This window comes from Heloderma suspectum, chromosome 5 (assembly GCF_057233095.1).
Source record: "Heloderma suspectum isolate Gila_16-S chromosome 5, 16-S_ref, whole genome shotgun sequence".
Taxonomy (NCBI): domain Eukaryota; kingdom Metazoa; phylum Chordata; class Lepidosauria; order Squamata; family Helodermatidae; genus Heloderma; species Heloderma suspectum.
This window is the reverse complement of record NC_139462.1, coordinates 129,525,263-129,542,694: the sequence shown is the minus strand read 5'-3', so window position 1 is coordinate 129,542,694 and position 17,432 is coordinate 129,525,263. Positions and strand designations below refer to the sequence as shown.

The 17,432-nt window shown below is 42.7% G+C and overlaps 2 protein-coding genes across 9 annotated transcripts in view; one reads left to right on the top strand and one right to left on the bottom strand.

Annotated features, from left to right (window-relative positions):
- Positions 1-3,668, top strand: part of IMMT (inner membrane mitochondrial protein) — a 43,765-nt gene extending 40,097 nt beyond the window's left edge. For all 6 annotated transcript variants that reach the window (XM_084857428.1, XM_084857427.1, XM_084857426.1 and 3 more), the window contains 2 exons: positions 48-177; positions 2,695-3,668. In XM_084857428.1, the coding sequence (XP_084713554.1) occupies positions 48-177; positions 2,695-3,302 (738 nt within the window). In that variant the 3' untranslated portion in view covers positions 3,303-3,668. The remainder of the gene's footprint in view (positions 1-47; positions 178-2,694) is intronic.
- A 4,775-nt stretch (positions 3,669-8,443) lies between these two features.
- Positions 8,444-17,432, bottom strand: part of PTCD3 (pentatricopeptide repeat domain 3) — a 50,260-nt gene continuing 41,271 nt past the window's right edge. For 2 of the 3 annotated variants that reach the window (XM_084857431.1, XM_084857434.1), the window contains 5 exons: positions 13,573-13,658; positions 12,220-12,368; positions 10,321-10,362; positions 9,080-9,238; positions 8,444-8,838 (listed from right to left, as the gene is read on the bottom strand). In XM_084857431.1, coding sequence (XP_084713557.1) covers positions 8,784-8,838; positions 9,080-9,238; positions 10,321-10,362; positions 12,220-12,368; positions 13,573-13,658 — 491 coding nt within the window. In that variant the 3' untranslated portion in view covers positions 8,444-8,783. Of the gene's footprint in view, positions 8,839-9,079; positions 9,239-9,932; positions 10,220-10,320; positions 10,363-12,219; positions 12,369-13,572; positions 13,659-17,432 lie in introns of those variants that run through there. The other variant, XM_084857433.1, reaches the window with a different exon arrangement.

The window sequence follows — 17,432 nt, the reverse complement described above, 5'->3', positions numbered from 1 at the left end:
TGAAACCTTATTCTGATATTTTGTTAACAGCCAGTTTTGGGTTTCAGAACTTGTCAGAAAAACTCAGTGAACAAGAAATGCAATATAAACGCCTTACTCAGGAACAGCTTGACAACTTCACTCTGGACATCAACACAGCCTATGCCAGGCTGAGGGGAATTGAGCAGGCAGTTGAAAGTGAGTATGAGAAACTTGAGACTTGGATGGCTAATTTCTTTTGCTGAAGCTGGATCCTGCTCCAGCAATCTAGTTCTGGGAGTGCAAGTCCATCCTTGATCACAGTGCTTGGGTGGGAGTGGAGAAGTGATCCAGCAACAGGCTCTCTTTGTGCATAAACAGGTGCAGGATGCTTCTGAGTGCAGGCAACTGGGAACTGCAGATCATGGGAGCAAATTATGATCTCAGCTTCCAGCCAGAACAGACTGCCCACTCCTGGCTCTGGATGTTCTCCCAATCAACACCAAAATTGTAATCTCCCTCTTTACATACATATAAATTTTATTGTATACAGCCATAGCCCTCTACAATGTTTAAAATGTTAAAAAAAAAGAAACCTTTCCCAATACAAAACTTTGATTTAAATAAAAATTATTTAAAAATTCAACAAAGCTATTAATAACAAACCATGTTTACCATCCACTAAGAAGGTTGACCACTCATATCTAAAGGGATAAGATTTATAAAAGGTAAAGGTGTCCCCAACCAGTCGTGTCCGACTCTAGGGTGCGGTGCTCATCCCCGTTTCTAAGCCGAAGAGCCAGCGCTGTCCGAAGACGCTTCCGTGGTCATGTGGCCGGCATGACTGAACACCGTGGTGCATGGAATGCTGTTACCTTTCCCGCCGAGGCGGTACCTATTTATCTACTTGCAATTTCTTGCTTTCGAACTGCTAGGTTGGCAGAAGCTGGGACTGAAGACGGGAGCTCACTCCGTCACGCGGCACTCGGGTCTCGAACTGCTGACCTGCCGACCTTCCAGTCTGCAGTTCAGCGTCTTAACCACTAAGCCACTGCGACCCCTGATAAGATTTATAGTACATCATAATTCTTGATGTGATGAGACCGCAGCTTCTTGGCTGCCAAAGCAAATTGGGCTACTGAGTATGTAACAAATAGATGTTTATTGGCTAGGAGATCTATTACGACTTCCTGAGGTGTTCAATCTGAATACAGCTGGATAATAGATGACAAAAATTTACCTCTAGGATAACAATAAGTTGAGGGTTACCAAGTAGAAAATCGTGCATCAACAATAACTGCTCTATCCTGAGTGGCATCGTAGTCAAAAATCCAGTTCCTAAGTGCATGTGGACTGAGGCCTAAATATTTTTCCATAGGAAGTTTATAAATCTCTAGCTTATTTTGGCATTGCTGGCCCCAGCTACCAGACCTTAATTGCTCAAATGAACAAAGCTTGGTAATGGAATGATCCTCCACTCCATTTAGTCTGCACCAGTACCTACAGTAAAATAAATCAATTCTCGCTGCTGTTGTTGGAAAAACTAACTCCTCTCTAAGGTGGGATGACGGGGCCCCAGGGGGAAGCCTCGGTGTCTGCCTCATAAATTTATTTTGCAGGACTTCCAGCACATGCTTAGCTGCTTCTCCCCAGATTTCTGCCCCATGTAGCATTTGGGGTGTAATTTTAGCAGCAAAGATCTTAAGGGCAGGATTAATTAACTCTAGTGTAGAAAAACCTCCTAAGCTGCCCAGTAGATCTGGCATACAATAGCTTAATAGCATCTGAATGTAGTTTTCATAAGTTTCTCATAAAAATGCAAGCCCAAATATTTGAACAAGTGGATCTGTTCCAAGGCATGCCCATCAAGTACCCAATTGTCAGAGGGACTGAATGGACTTTGCGCTGCTGCTTTTTTGTTGTTTCTGATGCTTTTGAGAAGGTCCCAAGACTCCCCTCTGGACTGGCCTGCTCCTTGCCACGGCAAAAGCAGTGGCTAAGGCATGTCTTTCTTTCCTTGAATGGCAGAAGCAGCACTCAGCATCCCTCTCTTCCTTATTCTCAGAAGAGGATAGTATTTTCAACTATCTCCTTATTAACCATCCAGGTGACGCCTGCATTCCTAAGTTTCTCCTCCAGCCCTGACAGGTGGTGGTGGGGAGGAAGTGCCTGTCCAGAAATGACAGCCATACCCCAGTTTGATTAAAATGCAAATCTCTGTTGATGCTTTGTTTAGTACTGTAGACTGTCAAATAACATCTGTTTTGCCCAGTAGTGCAAAGGAGAGACAATTGGTTTCTCAGCGTTTTGAACTTAGCTTGTTTTATGCAAGGTGTCTTAGGGGAAGGGCCATAACTTATAAGTAAACACATGCTCTGTGTGTGCAAAAGATTCCACGTAGGGTTGGGAAAAACTCCTCTAAAACCCTGGAGAGCTGCTACCAGTCAGTGTACTGTAGACAATACTGAGCTAGACTAAAGGTCCAACTCAGTTTCCTATGTTCCTCAATATATCTTTCTGCTTCTGTAGCAGTCAAGCATTCTATCATTCTATCTAAGCCACTCACTGTAATCTGGGAATGCTACTGCCCTACCATACAACAGGGCTGCTGTTAGCGTTCCCAAGGCAATGTATATGAAGTGTGTTCATATAAAAATCACTATTATAATACTTTCAGTGTTTAAGTATTAAGGATCACTTTCCTTCCACTAAACTTCATGGGATTTTATGTTACAGGTCATGCAGTTGCTGAGGAAGAAGCCAGAAAGGCCCATCAGTTGTGGCTTTCAGTTGAAGCTCTAAAGCAAAGCATGAAAACTGCTTCTGGAGATGGCCCCACTGAGCCTCTGGAGGGTGCAGTAGATGCCATCCAAGCCAGCTGTTCTGACAACGCATTCACCCAGGCCTTAACGGCTGCACTTCCCCCAGAATCACTCAGCCGCGGCGTGTACACGGAAGAGGCACTGAGGGCACGCTTCCACACTGTCCAAAAGCTGGCTAAGAGGGTGGCATTGATAGACGAAACAAGGAACAGCTTGTATCAGTACTTCCTGTCTTATCTGCAGTCCCTTCTTGTGATTCACCCGCAGCAGCTGAAGCCACCTTCTGAGCTTGGTCCTGAGGACCTGGACACATTTAAGTTGCTCTCGTATGCATCTTATTGCATTGAACATGGAGACCTGGAGCTGGCAGCTAAATTTGTCAATCAGCTGAAAGGAGAATCCAGGAGAGTGGCACAGGACTGGCTGAATGAAGCTCGGATGACCCTAGAGACAAAACAAGTGGTGGATATTCTGACTGCCTATGCCGGTGCTGTGGGCTTGGGAACAACTCAGGTGGACTGATGTATGTCAGCTATGCAAGACTACTACATCTTCAGAACTAGTCAGATGAAGTGTAAGATTTGTGGCAATGCTGGGAAGGAAATCAGAGGCTAGATCTGAAGCATTTCCAAACCGTACCAGTCTCAGTATCACTAGGCAAGTGGGGTTCCATTTCCTAGTACTCTTCTAAAACGTACCACCTGTTGCATTTGTATCACCTTTTTTCAGCCATTTATCATGTCTGGAATGGTGTTTGTTTTTGTTTTTTTTGCAACTTAACATTTATGTTCCTAGGTATTATTGATCAGGCTTGTGAGCCAACCAAAATAATGTTTATAACCTCTATTACTGATCTGCCGCTTAGTGCAATTAAATAAATTGTGTTTAAAAAAAACAGCTTGCTTTTCACTTCTGTTCAGATAAACTATAAAGATGCTAGAAGAAAACCTAATAGCAGGTGCTGCTATCAGCTATGTTGGTCTACTCTGTACAATTGACAGTTCACGTAAGGTGACACACATTACCTGGAGATGACTTGAAGTGATGGCAGATGCCACTGAGGAAACACTGTCTCAAATTGAAGTTTATCTGCATGTGTGATCTGGTTCTGTGTTTGGTGATAAGAGAGCAGTGTAAATTCCACAATTCCCCAGGAGTACAGTGTTTAGATTCTGGAGAATCGTAACAATCTTCTTAAAAACAAAACAAATGTCTATCCCTTACGTATGAAGAGGTGTTTGAAAGTGTGTGGACCATCGTTGCTGAAATCTCAGAAGCCAGAAGGGTGGCTGAGTAAAATTTATGGGCAAGGCTCTAGTGCACCACATAGTTCCTTGTCCTGCCTCAAGCCTGCAAAACCTTATTTAAAATTGAGTCCTGAGGAAGAGCTGATAGGAGTTGTGGAGAATCTTCTTCAGGCTGACATATCCCATTCATTCATTCAAAAATTATACACACTGGCTTTCAGCCCTTACAAGTGCCCCCCCCCCCCCCAAGCAGCTTACATTTAAAATTAAACAACAAATACAGTAAAATTTAAGAGCATAAACAAGACTGGAAAAACCATCAATATCTGTCAGTGTAATAAACAAAACAGTAGAGGAAAAGAATTTCAGCACAGACTAAATGGTGAAGTAAAAGTTTTTGCAATGCATCTTAAACGTAAGCGATCTGGCAGGACCTTTCCGGGGAGGGAGTTTATCGTCAGGATGCTGCAACAGAAAAAGTTCTTATGCCCTGCTTCTGCTGTCATCAGGGCCAGAAATATTGGAACAAGGATAACTGTTTTGGCAGTTGGCCTCTGTACACCACAACATTGAAGTTGAAAGGAAACACACCCAGATGGGAGCAAAGTCAGGACTTTCAGCTGTAATTCAAGGGGTTGGACAAAAGTGGGGCACTAACCATTCAGGAAGGACAGCCAGTGGCATACACACACCTCCATCGTTGGTGGCTCATAAGTGATGGAACAAACCAACATCAGTTCAAACCTGGATGAAAATCCTTTGCAGTCAATGACTGTCTGAAGTCTGAAACCAATAGACATGACCCAATGCTGAGTTCCCTCCCTCAAGATGCTTTGCCAGGCCTTTACTGCAGCTGCCTTCAGCTGCTGCTTGTTTGTGGGTCTTTCTGCCTTCAGTCTTGCCTTCAGTAAGTGAAAACCATGCTCTATTGGGTGGAGATCAGGTGACTGACTTGGCTATTGAAGAACATCCCACTTCTTTGCCTTCAGAAACTTTTGGGTAGCTTTTGCTGTATGTTTTGGGTCATTATCCATCTGCAATATGAAGCAGCGTCCTATCAGTTTGGCAGCATTCAGCTGAATCTGAGCAGAAAGTACAGTCCTACACACTTCAGAATTCATCCTGCTGCTTTTATCAACAGTCAGGTCATCAATAAACACCAGTGACCCGGTTCCATTGGCAGCCATACATGCCCATGCCATAACACTGCCTCCACCATGTTTGACAGATGATGTGGTATGCTTTGGATCATGAGCTGTTCCTTTCCTTCTCCATACTTTTCTCTTCCCATCATTCTGGTAGAAGTTAATCTTGGTTTCATCAGTCCAAAGAATCTTATTCCAAAACTGGGCAGGCTTTTTTAGGTGTTTGCTGACGAAGGCTAATGTGGCCTTTCTGTTCTTGAGCGTTACCAGTGGTTTGCACCACTGTTGTGACGCCTCTGTATTTACATTCATAAAGCTATCTCTTGACTGTAGATGTTGACAATGACATGCCTACCTCCTCAAGATGTTGTGAAAGTGTTCCTCTTCACCATGAGCAGAATTCTGCAGTCATCCACTTTAGTTGTCTTCCGTGGTCTGCCAGGCCTTTTGCTGTTGCTGAGCTTGCCAGTTAATTCCGTCTTTTTCAGGATGTTCCAAACTGTTGTGTTGGCCACTCCCACTGTTTTTGCTATCTCTCTGATGGGTTTATGTAGTTTCCTCGGCCTAATGATGGTGGCCTCCTTCACTTGCATGGACACCTCTTTGGATCTCATGTTGGGAGTTCCAGTGAACAGCTACCAAATGCAAATGTAACACTCAGAATCACCTCCAGGCCTTTTATCTGCTTGATTGGTCATGGGGTACCCAGGAAACAGGCCACACCTGGCCAGGCAGCTGCTTGTCAGCCATTCGCTCCATTACTTATGAGCCACCAACAATGGGTGTGTGTGTATGCCACTGGCTGTCCTTCCTGAATGGTTAGTGCCCCACTTTTGTCCAACCCCTTGAATTACAGCTGAAAGTCCTGACTTCGCTCCCATCTGGGTGTGTTTCCTTTCAACTTCAATACGGTGGTGTACAGAGGCCAACTGCCAAAACAGTTATCCTTGTTCCAATATTTCTGGCCCTGACTGTATGAGGGAACTGCTCCTTCAGTAGGCAGTCCCACCCACGGGGTTTTTATTTATAGCAAATGCTTATACTTCTGGGCCCAAGGAAATATCTGCCAGTGTAACTCAAGAGTTCTACAAGCTGACCCTTTCCCACTGCCATCAATTCTGTTGTTGTTGTTTATTCATTCAGTCGCTTCCAACTCTTCGTGACTTCATGGACCAGCCCATGCCAGAGCTTCCTGTTGGCCGTCGCCACCCCCAGCTCCCCCAAGGTCGAGTCCGTCACCTCCAGAATATCATCCATCCATCTTTGCCCTTGGTCGACCCCTCTTCCTTTCGCCTTCCACTATCCCTAGCATCAGCATCTTCTCCAGGGTCTCCTGTCTTCTCATGATGTAGCCAAAGTACTTCAGTTTTGCCTTTAAGATCATTCCCTCAAGTGAGCAGTCTGGCTTTATTTCCTGGAGTATGGACTGGTTTGGCACTCTCAGAATTTTCCTCCAGCACCACAGTTCAAAAGCATCTATCTTCCTTTGCTCAGCCTTCCTTATGATCCAGCTCTCGCAGCCATAGGTTACTACAGGGAATACCATTGCTTTAACTATGCAGACCTTTGTTGTCAGTATGATGTCTCTGCTCTTAACTATTTCATCAAGAGTTGTCATTGCTCTCCTCCCAAGAAGTAAACGTCTTCTGATTTTCTGGCTGCAGTCAGCGTCTGCAGTAATCTGTGCGCCTAGAAAGACAAAGTCTGTCCCTGCCTCCACGTTTTCTCCCTCTATTTGCCAGTTATCAATCAAGCTGGTTGCCATAATCTTGGTTTTTTTGAGGCTTAACTGCAACCCAGCTTTTGCACTTTCTTCAATTCTGTTAGAATACTTTAAAACCTCCTAGTAGCTGGTTAGGCGTGAGATGGATACCAACACTAGAGTCAAGTTGAATAATTAAACAATGTATTAAAGAGTTATTTTGTACACAAAGGATTACTAATATTTACTTTGGGATTTTCAAAACACTGCTTAGTGACAATTCTTTAGGACACAAGACACTGTTGTGAAAGAAGTCTTTAGAGGCTTCTAACAGCCTGAGGCCAAATTCCCTAAATCTCCACCCCAGCCACCTTTATCAACAGGTTCAGCTTCGGCCTACACTCTTCCTCTGACACCCAAGCTCTTCCCATTGTATTACTGGCTGCTTGGACAGTTTATCTCGATTTTTACTGTCTGCTTATCTAACCTTCCTCTGGCAAGATTTTACGGCAGCTGCTTGGCATATAATACAGCCACCTGCTCCCTACTCCTGATCTTCACCAGCCATCTAAGGTTATCCCACGGAGAAAGGGTAGCTATTAACTTTCTTTTCAGCTTTCACCTCCTCCTCTTTACTACACCACACACCAACCAGTAGACTTTCTCCCTCTGACTACCACAGACACTCTGGCTTTCCTCCTGTCATACGTTAACTGTCCCAACTGTTTTTTCCACCTAGCTAGAATCCCCAGCAAATCAGAATTAAATTTACCCAATCCAGGCCCCATCTAACAATATTTAAAGCGATTATCCCCCCTTCAGAATGTCACTCAGCAACTACTACACAAGGCTATGAGAAACAAAAAAAGGCCTCAAGCCTACTCAGATACATTATTTCTTCAGAGAGCCCACACAAAGTACACATGACAGAGCCACAGGAATCCTTTTTTTGGATAAACACTTGCAAGGTAGCCTATTATGCAGGTTGGTGCAGGAGTTTTGCAAGATGCAAAGGCTTCTGGGGCAAATACTTGTCACGTGCAGTTCCCAACAGAATTCCAACAGAAGCAAAAATTTGCTGGTCGGAGCTAGCATGAATAAAATATAAGGACATTTATAATGGCTGGCAAAGCCCTGGAATATAAAGTATGAACTGATTACCAACAGGAACATAGATTACCTTACAGCAGAAAGGAGTATTTTCAAATCAGTTTAGATTCAACACTGTAAGATCAGGTATAGTGAAAGCAGCATAAGAATGTCAGATCCCAATGCTCTGGGAAAGCTGGTCCAGACTGTTACAAGATTAGTGAAAAGGATAGAAAGGGATTTGCATACTACTGTGTAGTGACCTTGACACAACAAACACAGTATTCAGCATCCTGCTCTAATACTGGTGATATTATTTCTATCCTGACTTTCTGCTTAAACTAGAAGTTTCACATACTATAAAAATAAAATCAAAAATACAAAATCATTATGGGTTGGGAATACCCCTCTCCTATTGTATTGTATAGCTTTTTTAGAGGATTGGGTTGTGAGCTAGGAAGAAAACACCAGAAACAAGGAAACAGGCAACTGTACTACAGTATAGTTTATTTTTAACAATTTTGTGAAGAAATTACAAGGCAATGCAACAGGACAGTAATTCTATGATCCACATAGGCAGTTCTAGTTTTCCAAATTGAGCTGTTGGTGGGAGGGGACAAGTGCTCCAAAACACGTTGGGACGGAACTTCTTACCAATACATACATCAGACATGAGCTTGGATTACCAGCAGAATACTAATTACACCAGGTATGTGCAAAGTCCAATACAGCTTGCTAAGGTGGCTGCCTTGACTGCCACATGCGTATCAGAGGGGCTGTCCTTTTGTTTGGGGAAAAAGGAAGAGATTCCTTCTGGCATCTATTCATCATCACTGCTGTCACTGCTTTCTGCTGACATATCAGCCAGAGCGCTCCTGTAAGAAAAGAAAAATACAGGATACAAGCACACAAATGTAAAATGGGGTGTTATGATAGACTGATGTCAAATTGCTGGCACAACCACAACCCCCCTGATGCTGGCAAGAAAATGCCTGCTTAAAAACCAACAGGACAGGAGCTATATGAGCGAGAACAGGGAGCAAAGACTATGCTCCAGCTGAGCTGAACTCTGAACTAAAAGTGACCATCACAGTTCATCCATTCACTGAAACTTACCTTTGCTCTTCAGAGAGTTGAAATTCTTCCAAAGCTCTCCTGGCAAGCTTTGAAGTTGATTGTAAACTGAACTCGGCAGCCATCTTTACTAGGTCAAGCACCTGATCTGGTTGGTTGCTTTGCTTAATGCACTTCAAGACCTCATTCATCACCAAATCACTGCACAGGAAGCAGACACAGAGGGGGAAGCATGGATGCTCCAACAGTATCCACACCAAAGTTGGATTTAATACAACATTCCATCTGCAGAGTTATGATCTAAACTACTGCGGGGATAAGGGATTTCACAACTGTTTCTGACTTACTGATCTTTTCATTTCCTGGTTTCTCTTTATTAATCAAAAGTGCCATTTGCTAGCAATACTAAAAGGCACCTTTCCGATGTCCCTCAAAGTGACCAGCTGAGCATCAGGTGCAAGCAGGTGTGCTAGTTCAGCCAATTAAAATAAAATCTTACTTTTCTAAAACAGTTTGGTATGAAAATTGGGACAAAGATTATAAAACACAACTACTGTAACTACTGATACAACTTGATGTATGCTACTTTTCTATAAAAAGGATCGTTCCCTCAACACTGGCAAGATTGCCTTGTTCCACCCCCGTCTGTTCTTCCTAGTGGTTCTTGAGCCTCTGGTATTATATAGATGTGTTTGTTTAGTACACAGTGGGTTGGATCAAGATTTAGGCACATGGAACTGGGCTGGTGGAAGCAGACTCCCCCCCCCCCCCCGAAAATGCTACAGAGGATTGGGGGATCCTGGTGATTGGGGTGAATTGTGGTGCAGGGTGGATCCTTGAAAACTGAATAGAGCCCTTCCATCAATATAAGGCAGATCCTGGACCTACCCTGTTAGTTTGTCTTACAACCTTTCAGTATACTTGATCTGTGCCCAAATCAGAGGCAGAGCCTATCCAGGTCAAATCCTCACTATTCAGGTGGTAGGCTGGAATTTGGACAATGTTGTACATATAACATAGATTTTCCATACTTTTTCATTGCTATTAATTTCTAATTTAGCACCAAGAGCATAGCAGGCAATCTCCACAACCCAAGCAGCTTGGTCCTTACCCCAAAGTAGATAAACTGACTTTGCGTTCAGCAGTTGAAGGGAGAAACCAAGGGACAAGTGGGGCTCAATGCTGGTAGGGAAAAGTGAATGAAAAGGAAACAGGATCTGTTCTCCTTTCTCTTTCCTATAAAGACTAAGTAGCATTGGGACATCTGAGCAAGAGAAACTTACCTGGGAATTCTACTGTGCTTTTTGAAAAGCTCCAGCATATTCCTATTTGGAGAGAAAAGAAGATCTTATTTGTACTTCTGAGATAAAAAAAAAAGGTCTGTTCTTATTATGGAGTGAGTACACTGTCCGTGGATCAGACCTTGCCCACCCTGCATCAACAGTGTACCCTACTGTAGAGATGCAGTGAAAGAGGAACTACACCTGTTCCAAAAGAAAAGCCAAATTCTGAACCTAGGAAAAGGCTAATTAATGTACAAATGAATTTTAACTTTTGCTGATAGTGCACATTTTTACTTCTGTTTAGCTTTTAAGAACCACCAAAGTTGAAAGAATGTACAAGTCATGTTGCTAAAGAAAAACAGAGCACTGAAGACCAGTGGAGTAAACACATACAATTTTTTGTGTTAAACCAGGGAGAATTCTGTGCCAGGGAAATCCAAATCCTGAACCAAGAAAACTGTGTGAGCAGAAAAAGCAGATTTTGCCATTTTGAGTTTCTTCCTGATTTGGATGCTAATTGGATTTGTATTCAAGGTGGTGTAGAATTCATCAGTAGAGTTTATTGGGAATGAGGGCAGCCAAGAGAAGAGAGCAGTACTATGGCAGGAAGAGAGTCATTCATTCATTCATTGGTATAGGTAAGTGGTGGGCAAAAGGCATAATGTAGTGGAACGTGACTAATGAATCAGTCAGCACACAAAAATGTCTCATCTGTGAATACTGCCTGCACTTTCAAACTTATCCCCTATTTCCATAACCATGGAGCACTATTTTGTTGTTGTTTTTAACAACCAAAGATTACTGACCACTTAAAAGATTTGTTGCAAATCTCTGACAGAATAAACAAAATGAATGCAATCTCTACAAACAGCTTTGTGTGTTACTGTCTACTGTTAAGATATGTAGCTTTGGTTTGTTAACAGCAGCTTAATTAGTGACAGATTTCCATTTTTGCACTATCAAAACATGTACAGAAGGAACTGGGTTCAAAAACCCAGGATTTATTAATAATGGACAAATTAACATAACAAATTAGGGCTCAAAAACAGAGGCAGAAATCTGATTATTTTATTGAAGACTGGTGGCCAGTAATCATGTATTTGGAAACTGAACTTGTGAACTGGGAGAAGACCCACTGAAATAAATGGGAATTAATTTAGTTATGACTAAAATTAAGTCCCATTGCTTTCAATGGATGTACTCTGACAAAGTCTGAATGCAACCCATTCTTTTCTGATTTTTTTATACTAAGTAAACCAAAATAAAAGTAGCCAGAGTAGAAAATTATAATTATGTTTGTTATTTGTAGGGTGGGAAGGGGAATTCTGTTCATTGCTTTGTTATGAAACATCAATAAAACAATTAAGTCATTTTTTAAAAAGCTCTGCTATTACCAATGCATATTACAAAGCAAGCTTCCTCTACACCTGAAGTGGGGAATGAATCAGAGCTGGGGCAGCTGCAGCTCCTGCTGCCCCTTGTCAGGACTGCCTCCTCCCATTCCAGCACCAGCTGCAAAGGTGGAGCTGGTCAGTGGGGGCAGGAGCGGCTCTGCTCGCCCCATCTCACGTCGCCTCCCCTCTCCCCCTTCAGTCAGGCATGTGCCAGCAGCAGCAAAAAAAGCCTATGAGAGAGTCAGAAGCAGATTCAGAGTGTCTGCTTTCGCTGGGCTTCCCCAACTCACTTTTTGCTCCAGCCTGCAATCAACAGCCTTTTAAAGGGAAAAAAAAAAGGTTCCTCGCCCCTGCTCTAAACACTGAAGTCAAAAACAGCAACAGCCCAAAAGGTTAAATGGGCTGTGATAGACACCTGATTTACTTGTTTCAGGATATGTGACTTGTTTTAGCATTTGCTTCCAACAGGAGACACAAGTTGGTGGCAGCCCCTTGCTTTACTCACCAAGCTTCTGCTGTTCTCCCAGCCCTGGCAAAGAGAACAGTGGAGTTACCCAAAGAAGTGGCTGTCCACTCTAGATCACTGCGTTTCCTTTCTTGTATCTGATAGAGAGGTATTATATCTGCAGCACAGTCCGCAAATGCCATCTGAGTCTGAAAAAGATTCAACACACCAAAATGTTTGTGGCCAACAATAGTTATCCTTTCTGCAAAGGCAGGTGAAGCCACGCCAGGGTTTGAGTAGAAAAGGTGCCACAAAGTACTAGGTATACTTCATAAAACATCTTTCCATTAAGCTTGCAGTGACAGTGCCCAATAAGGAGAAGCCACTGAACAAAAATCAATAGTGTACCACAGGTAAAATGTTTCAGTCCCAATGTTGCAGCAGAGATGGAAAGAATCAGCTGGGGTGCAGGAAAACAGCTCCTTTGACAGATTCACTGGGATTTCCAGCCTCTGCAAGGATGTCAGATTCCCCACCCCCCCAACTGGGAGGGGCACATCAACCCCCATTGATCCATTTATAATAAAGAAAGCATGAACTTTCTGGAATGCGTCAATTGTTTAATGATCCATGTTACATCACGGGATTGTCAAAATAGGTGAGCATCTCAAGGGTCGGGGCATCATGGTCTGGGCTGTGGCAAAAAGGAAGTCAGTGATGGATGTGGAGACCCAAGCAGTCTCCTTCCAGCTACCTTGTTCTACTTCTTTTTATTTTTCATTGCTGTTATTAGTTTTTAACTGTATGATACCTTTTTGTATTTTATGATTTACTTATTAATCATCTCCAGGGGTCAGTTTTTCTGAAAAGGGCAAGATAAAGATATTGTTCTAAAGTTGAATTAAAATTAAGATGTACATACACCTTTATGTTCTTGGCAGCTTGAGATGTAGGAATGTAGGGGCATAACAATAACATCTAAGTAGCAGTTTGGGGAAGGCCAGCTCTGCAGGGCAAGAGTGGCAGGCCACCCTGAAGCTGGGAAAAGAGGGAGGGGAGGTTTCTTCCATTGCTTTGCTGACAGAAATTTATTTTAGAGCAACTTGCCTATTTCTTTTTAAAGACTTGATTATAAACATGAATGTTACTACATTCTATCAAATGGAACTCAGGCTGGCATATGTTAAGTTTTTCCTCATTTTATCCTGTGAAGTAAGTTAGAATGAGAGACAGCGAAGGGCCCAGTGACATCCGGGCAGCTTTATGGCTGAGGATGCATCTGAACCCAGGTCTCCCTGGTTCAGCTTCAACGCTAACAAGTACCACTCTGGCCACTAGACAGGGATTAATTAAAAGGCATTAATGGTGCAACTGAAACAACTTTCCATACCACAGAGTCCCATCCAGACTCACCTCTGGAGAGTGTGTGTCTCTGGCCATGAGAGCCAGAACTTCCTCCACAACAAGAAGTCTACGGCTATGTCCAAGCTGCTTGACATCTGTGCCCAGGGAGAGAGTGAGAAAGGCAATTAAGAAATGAAGCTGTGACTGTTGCAGAACCCAGAGTCAGAGAGACCACGGAGTGAAGGAAAAAGAGATTCTTTATTTAACGCGCGGGCTTAAGGCTGGAATCGTTTCCAAAGAGCCAGAAGCCCCGATTTACATTAGCACATTGGTTTTATAGACATTGTGACACATATGAAACGGCTCCTCCTCCCCCTCCCGCATGGGGTTGCAATCCTTAACATTTCTTCTCTTAGCACTATTGTTTATAATACAAGAACTGGGTTATAGGGTAGCCATGATAAGGAGAGAACAGAAGAGAACAGCAGAGAACAAGATATACAACTGTATGACCTTTGACAAGATAAGGAATTCCTGTGTCTCGTCAGCTTACAACAATATATTCAAGGGAGAAAGAGCTCAGCAAGAACATGAAGCATGAGACTGCATGAGGCTACTTAGTCTGACCCCTGATATGGCTGCTACATTCCCCCCTTAAATGCATAATTTCATTACAATTATAGCATTACTGATAACTATACAAAGCTTTTTGTGACATACATATTACTTAGCCTCTTGTTGGGCTATTAGAGCATAGAGGGCAGCAGTTTTACTAGCTGAGACATAAAACAGATTGGTTAAACAGCGCATAAGACAAGGAACGCAGAGACATAACAGTATTTCTATGAACAACACTGGTAGAATTAGGATGAACAATGCTTTTAAGCCAGCTAAGATCTGGAAGCCAAGGGGTTAACTAATTGAGCTAATTGTTTTGTTTTATTGTTTTGTTAGCTACTATATTGTGCAGCTTGTTGATCTGTTTATTTACAGCATTGCCATTATCAGTTAAGTTAAAACAACAGAGCTTTTGGTGTGTCTCACAACTTAAATGATGAAGAAGGAAGAGGTAATCTATACCAGCTCTGTTTTCTAGAACTGCACTTTTTAGATCACGCAGCTTTTTATTTAACAATGACAATGCTCATGAGGTGGCATTTATGCTTTTGGCTAAGCTGCAAGCTAACCGGTTGATTTCCAGACCATCAGCCACGGCTAAACCTGGAACCTTAACCAGTGACATTGCTAAGGCCAATTTTTCTGAGTCAAAATATAACTGCACATGACTATTACAATTTTTAGTTAGTTGGAGTGCTCGAGGCTGCCGTTGACGGATTTTCTCGGGCTACAGGGGAAGAATTGGCACCAGTTCAATTGGCGGCTGAGGCAACATGGGTGGTTATCAGACAAGTTGGCAGGAATGAATGACCAAGTGCGGGAATTACATGTCTAAAACTATCCATGAGGCAAAAGTATGTGGGCATCATTAAAAGATATGTTTTGAATTTTATTACAGTGGAAGGGGGCCAGGGATAGCTTTGTATTTTCTGGAAAAAATTTTGAGAATTAAGCATTTGTGCACACGTAGCATTTGTTTCAGCAATGATGGGGGTGCATAGAGTGAACTCTGTAGGGGGTAGGATCTTTGCAACCACGCCCCAATTAGCATTTTGGGAATAAGTTAAACTTACACCATAAACTTTTAACATGGTATCTTTTTGAATGTTCCCAGGATGTTTACAGACAGGTATTAGGCAAGAGCCAATAAGCCTGTTTGCAGGTATACCTCTTGGCAAACAAAAATGTTTTACTCTCGTTATTTTAGCCAGGTGAAGCCAGTAATTATCAGCAAATCACTGGGACAAACTTCTTTTTCTAGGGGCAGACCCCCCTTTTTGCACCTTATTAAGGAAACACAATGCAACACTACTAACACTACAACACGCATGTTTGATCTTCTTTGGGATCTGACCGTACGCTGGGCAGCTATTCACCTGGCAAGCTGCAGTAGGGTCTAGTCCCCTTCTTCAATTCTCCAGTTGCAGGTCTGACCGTACGCAGGGGGACAGTTTCCCGGTGTGTCCACAGTAAGGTCTAGCCTGAGTCTTCTTACTGCTTTTTCAGAATGATTTTTAAAGGATTTTCAGGATTTCTGTTTATGGTCTACTTTCCCCCTCTCGCTCTCTTGACTCGTGTCCAATGTATCTAGGGTTTAACTCTAGCTGCTTTCATAGCTGCGGGGGTGGAAAGTATGACAGTTTTCAGTCTTCTCTATCTGGGAGTCAAAGGGTTATTTTTCCCTCTTTAACTCATACTTTAACTCTTGGTTGGAAAGGATGAACTTCTGTGATGGGAATTGGGGGCTTATTTTTTTAAGACAAAGCGACGCTGGGCTTGAAGACCTTTGCTCAGTGTTTGGACTTCTTGTTTAAGGCTAACGTTTGCTTGCTCTTGATGCTGCTCCAGTGTCAATTATGAAGTCAATGTCACGGCCCCTCTCAAGCTGTCTCCCTCTTCGCCCATTCTGGCCCCTTTGGTTTTCTCCTTTGTGTATTTGATTTATTTTATTTGGGCATTCATGCCACTAATGTCCATCTTGTCTACACTGGGCACACTGGTTCTTTTTTAAGAATCTTCTGCCTCTGCCGGGTCTTCTTTTTTTTCCTTTCGTCCACGTCTTTTTGGGCCTCTGGGTTGAGGGAGGTATACTGGCGATAGGCATTTGAAAGATGCTCCAAGTACGCTCTGGGGCCTCGGTGGCACCTTGCAGCACTTTAGACACTTTGGTCATATTAACTGACTTCTTCATACCTGCTTTCATGGCTTCTAACAGCAGGGTTTGATACTGGGTGAGGCGCTCTAGCCCCACTTGTGTTTTGGGATTCCAGCGAGGGGGGGATTTATTTACAAGGAGACTTTATTGGGTAACTTACAGCACACAGGCGTACTTAATGGCTGGATCAGACAGCTTCTCTGAACCACGAGCTATTGGGCTAAATGGGTTTTTATACCATACATGTTACCCATGAGGCAGCACAACACTAGCAAGCATTTTCAGCATAGGCTAGAAGTGTTTGGTTCTCAGGCACAGCTTCCTGTAAACAACTTCGCTTCCCAAAGTGCTTGATAACACTTTTTATTTATTAGTATGGGAAGACAAATTTTTTCTCTTTCTTTTGCTTTCTTTTTCTTTGCTGATCTGCCTGTATTGCAGATCATGTTTCAAACTTTTTACACAAAACTTTCTGCTCCATGCACCAGCCTTGTCTCTTTATTTGTCTTTTTCAAGTTAAACTTACTTAAACTTTTCTGCCTTACACTAGTCCCACTGACACACATTTGGGATAGGCCCCTCCTCTCCTTCTAGTTACATTTTCTTCATCTTAAAGAACTATTACATTATTGTGGCTACTTTACCCCAGGTAATAAGCTCCAGGCACAATCAGCTGCTTTTAATTTATCATGGGGGCAACTATGGCCACGCTTCTTTTTTATAAATGTTTTTTCTTTGCCTCTTGCCTTTTCTTTCTTCTTTTTTTCTCTCTTCTCTATCTGTCTGCTACTTTCTCTATTCCTTCTTTTTTACTTGCTTTTGTCTTTCTTCTACTTGACTTTGTCTTTTCTCCTCGTCATCCATTGGGAACCACACTTAGTATTATTTGGAGTTGCAACTAACACTAATCTGCAAATATCACATATATTTTATGATATCTAAGAAATCATAAAATATATACAACAAACTTTTTCTGCAATTTAACACAATGAATGGAAAACACTTCTTGCATGGTAAGGCATGATGGAGCAGATCCAGCAATTATACTGCTCTTCTGGCTGAAAGCTCAGGGCTCATTAAAATCAAGGGACGGGCATACCCACACACGCAGAGTTCTAGGTCACCATTTTTGCATCGGCAACTCTATGCTGCATGA